The 5,182-nt window shown below is 34.3% G+C and overlaps 1 protein-coding gene across 2 annotated transcripts in view; it reads right to left on the minus strand.

Moving 5' to 3' along the window:
- The window catches only part of LOC106870474 (putative carbonic anhydrase-like protein 1), a 497,991-nt gene that overhangs the window by 19,878 nt on the left and 472,931 nt on the right, over positions 1-5,182 (minus strand). For both annotated transcript variants that reach the window (XM_014916580.2, XM_052965675.1), the window contains exon 9: positions 2,375-2,414. In XM_014916580.2, the coding sequence (XP_014772066.1) occupies positions 2,375-2,414 (40 nt within the window). The remainder of the gene's footprint in view (positions 1-2,374; positions 2,415-5,182) is intronic.

Genomic DNA, 5,182 nt, shown 5'->3' on the forward strand with positions numbered 1-5,182 from the left:
ATATATATATATATATATATATAAATAAAATGATCGATAGAGTACCGGTTTAAATACCTTACAATATTTCGTTACGGTACTTAACGTTCTGAGTTCAAATCCCGATAAGGTCAACTTTAATTTTCTTGGATTGATAAAAGAAAATACCACTCTGGTTTAAATATATCTGCATAATGCATGCTAGATATGAATAAATTTATAAAAGATATCATGATGTAGTTTACAGGTTTGTTATTCAACGCAGTAAAGAGATAATCTAGGGTTGAGTTCAGTTCAATATGGCTACCATGAATTTAGCAGCACATATTCTCAAATATACTTTAATCACATGTTCGTGGTTTAGTGGATAGTGTTGCTGGAAACATTCGTTCAATATACGTTTCATTCCCGTGGGAATACATAAACATTGTACGCTGTTATTGTTAATGAGCCCCAAGTCAGTATTCACTAGACAACCCTATGGCAAACATTGCCCCAGATATAACCAGCTTGTCTTTTGTTTTTTAGGCAATATATATTTAGGATTTCCATTACCTAATCTAACAACTGCATTTTTTTTCATAAACACAGGACGGTGTGAACCGAGGGTAATTTGGTTGCTATTTCTAGCAGGTTTAGTTACCACGTAGAGCCTCATTTGTTGGGTCGTATACATAGCACACGTTGAAGAATGAAGACTACACCATTTTAAGCAGTGAGAGTTGCTGTAACACAGAAGAGCTGAGGTTAATAGTTCAATAATAAAAAAAGATCAACGTTTCCCTGTTACTTCTAACAGATTCAAACCGTGCATAGTTTAAGGAATATTTATGGAAAATGTGTATGTGTGTGTGTGTGTCTTCACAAGAGCAGCTGCAAGATTATGTGATAAAAGCAAATCCTATTTTAATGACGTTTACACATTTTGTTTTCTCTATCATTGTACTTTGATCCTGATCGCCATTTGAAGAAGGATTACGAAACCGAATATATTTAGTCCGTTTATAGCTGCAATAGAGTTGCTGTGGCCGTTGTTTAAGCTATTGATATTAAAATAATAATTCATTAATATTTGCGAAACTAGACGTCCCTGCCTGCCTGTCTGTCTCACTCTCTCTCTCACTCTTTCTCCCCGTGTGTGCGTGTGTGTTTGTGCGTATGTGTGCATCCTTAATAGCACCACTATATATTAAAGATCATTGAAAAAAGTATAGCCATAATGTGCGTGAGGCAACACTTGCCTTCAGTTTAATTGTATATGTATTTTATATCTAACACTAAACACGTGAAAACTAAATAGATTATTGAACATAACAATATAACAAGGAGTATTCAAACCGAACATATTGTCATTGATGGAGTGTTTAGCTTACAATATATACAGCTTAAATCATTCTGTAAAGAATAACTCTTATAGAGTAGTATATGTTTACAGGGAACAAATATATCTTAAAGAGTGAAGACATTAAAAATTGAAAAAAATGTCCAATACATCATGACAGATTATGATGGAAAATGAGGAAGAATAGAGAATTAAAACAAATCAAAATTACCTTTATACATTATTATTGTAAACTGTGTTTGTGCAATGATTATGAATAATAAGCCCCTAATTTCAAAAATGGAAGCTCTCCTTTTCTTTGGTGTTATGCTTCCTAGATGACTTGAGTTGAATCGTTCACTGTGTGAATGCCATATTGGGTATCTCTTCTAAGTAAACAGGCCAGTCACCTTTTCGTGGTTAAAGACCTTATTTGAGAGTGAAAAAAATTACTTGCAATGTCCTTAAAATTTCGCAGAAGTATTCAAATGAGTGTTGGTTCTATGATAAAACAAATTGTATCATAATTGCAAAAAAAAAAAAAAAAAATGAAAGGTGTTCCGTATCTCTCAGCTGATAACAGCTATAATATTAAATTCTGAACAAAAGTTGACAAATAACAGTTATAAATTCATTATCTATCTATCTATCTATCTATCTATCTATCTATCTATCTATCTATCTATCTATCTATCTACTGTCTGTCTGTCTGTCTGTCTATTTATAATTTCAGCGTTTCATTGAAAAAACATTTTGTGGATTAAACCTAACATTAAGAATGAGTGAGAGAGAAAGAGAGAGAGATAGAGTGACGAGTGTACCTAGATATATTTGAAATATATGTTTACAGGCTCATGCAGGGAAAGAAAGAGAGAGAGGGAGAGGAGGAAACTGGCATTCTTTTACTTTAGACGCCAGCAGATGTGCGCGCACGTACACACACATATGCACACGCATACACACATCGCTTTAAGCATGTACACAATTTCTCATTTAAGTTTCCTAGGTGTCTGTAAAAAAGAAAAAGAAAATAAAACACAGTAAAAATATTAAATATAGAAAGTAACTACTTACCAGTATAAAATAATTCTTTTTTTATTGAACATTCTTTCGACTGAAAATACAGAAAGATTAGATTGCAAAGAATAAATGTGTAAAACCATTCAGAAATACATCAATGGCTTAAGATAAATATTTTCAGTGTTTCTCTCAGATCAAAATAGATGGTGAAAAGATCAGTTCCTTTAAGTTTTCTTATCTAACTTTCATTACGAGATGTCTTAGAAAACACATTTTTCAACAGCACATATTACTAATCTGAGTAAATGTAGTATCTAACGATACTAATACATTTATCATCAACTCATTCACCTCCCTGTCTCATCTCTCATATCAATTCATCTTCCTCATTCTTGCAATACCCTCCCCTCTTTCTTAACTCATATCTTAGATTTCACCGTTTTCTCAGTGTATAGTAAATTTTCTCGGCAGTCTTGATATATTATTCTGACATAACTAAAGTTATTGTTTATAATAATAGATAAAGTGGTTATAGTTTTATAACAATAGTATTTAAAGTGGAAAGAGATAACTATCAAAGTAAAAGAAAGGCATAGAGAGAAAGAGAGGGAGAGAGAACGAGGTCGAAGGAGAGAGAGAGAGAGAGAGAGAGAGAGAGAAAGAGAGAGAGAGAGAGAGAGCAGCAGCAAAATGCAACTTTATTTCCTTCAAACAATAACTTCTACCTATTTACTGATTTCTCCCCAACAACACCACCCTAAAACAACCTACGCAGTCACTCAAGTTGCTAGGAATGGCAACCAAATCTCCATCAGATCATATCCTATCGTCATAAAGTTCAGGAACTATTGGCGATTATATTTTTAGGCGTACGAAAGGAAAACTCGTTATGGCTTGAATTCATTTCATTATGAATGCGTTCGATCAGAGCTGAATTTGACCAAAGCAATAATAATATCTAAGGAAGACGATAAAAAAAAATCATAGTTTTCCATTTACTCGTGTACATGTAAATATAAAATAACGTCTTTGTACACAAGTATAAATACATGCACTCATACTGTAATACACACACATATATACAGGCGCAGGTGTGCATGTGTGGTAGGAAGCTTGCTTCCTAAACACATAGTTCCAGGTTCAGTCCCGCTGCGTGACACCTAGGGCAAGTGCCTTCTACTATAGGCTCGGACCGACCAAAGCCTTTAGAGTGGATTTGACAAACGGAAACTGTAAGCCCATCATATATATATGTTAAATTTAGTTTTCATTTATTTAAAAAATTTTATTTGAACAACTGACTGCTTCCTGCACTGCATCCATTTGAAATTTAGTTAGTGACTTTTGAGGAGAATCCAACAATATTCGAAACCAGATCAAATTGATGTACCTTTTACTATCCATGGAAGAGATATCAAGAATTATTTGTCTGCATTTGTCCAAAGCATCAAAAACAAATTAACTTTGATATACATTAAAAATTAATTATATATGCTGATTAATGCAAGTGCTAATGAATTTGCTACCAGCAAAGCATTATTTCTGTAAACAATTCGGACGGATTTCCTGGAATTCTGTACGAAGAGACGGGCATATGAATTCTAAAGAGAATCTAACATCTTTCGAAACCAGGCCAAGTAAACCTCGTTTATTATGTCCGAGGATGGTTAGCAAACATTTTTATGTTGTTGTTGGCACTCCGTCTCTTACGACGTCGAGGGTTCCAGTTGATCCGATCAACGGAACAACCTGCTCGTGAGATTAACGTGCAAGTGGCTGAGCACTCCACAGACACGTGTACCCTTAACGTAGTTCTCGGGGATATTCAGCGTGACACAGTGTGACAAGGCTGACCCTTTGAATTACAGGCACAACAGAAACAGGAAGTAAGAGCGAGATGAAGTTGTGGTGAAAGAGTACAGCAGGGTTCGCCACCATCCCCTGCCGGAGCCTCGTGGAGCTTTAGGTATTTTCGCTCAATAAACACTCACAACGCCCAGTCTGGGAATCGAAACCGCGATCCTATGACCACGAGTCCGCTGCCCTAAGCACTGGGCCATTGCGCCTCCTAAACTTTTGTTAACATATGTCTAAAAAGTATTACAGCGTCGACTAAAAACATTACATTTACCTAAACACGCTTACGACGAAAGAATTTATCTGATTCTCGACCTACATTCAATCTTTACATTTACTTAGCGTGTTTGCAAATTTGCTATCGCCTTGCAGTAGAAAGTAGATCTTATTTTATGTTTACACTGCTTAAAGCTGTTAAGCTATGATTAACATGGGAATAATTGTCGCTGAAAACATTGAATTAAGTCATATCTTACTGTTAGACTTTATATAAGGCTACTAGTATTAGTAACCTTGCCTAAAGGATTAGGTGGCTGGTAAGCTATTTATGAAACACGTGCGATAAACGAACAGACTGAATGTTCAGTTAAAAATAGATTCGCATTTATAGTTAAATTGGAAAATATTAAAGCAGAAAGAACATAGTGAAAGTATAGCCCCCAACTATTCAGCGAATGCGCACTGCAATAGCACCATTTGAAAACGAATAATAAAAAAATGGTTTCAGTTGTTAGCCTTCCATATTCTTTTATAGTTGAATATCTTTGATGATGATAACGTAGATATTTGTAACGTTTTTGGTCAAGAGATCAAAACTTATTTATATTTGGAATGTTAAGTTTACAGGTTTCACTTATTTATGCAGAATCAGATATCAATATACCTCAAAAGCTGTTGAATATCGAGAAAAAATTCTATATTCAATAAGCTACTGATAATACTATATTGAATATTTAGTACTATTGTATTTCAATGGAAAGGATTAAACTGATATATATATATATA

The sequence above is a fragment of the Octopus bimaculoides genome, chromosome 2 (assembly GCF_001194135.2).
Source record: "Octopus bimaculoides isolate UCB-OBI-ISO-001 chromosome 2, ASM119413v2, whole genome shotgun sequence".
Lineage (NCBI taxonomy): Eukaryota > Metazoa > Mollusca > Cephalopoda > Octopoda > Octopodidae > Octopus > Octopus bimaculoides.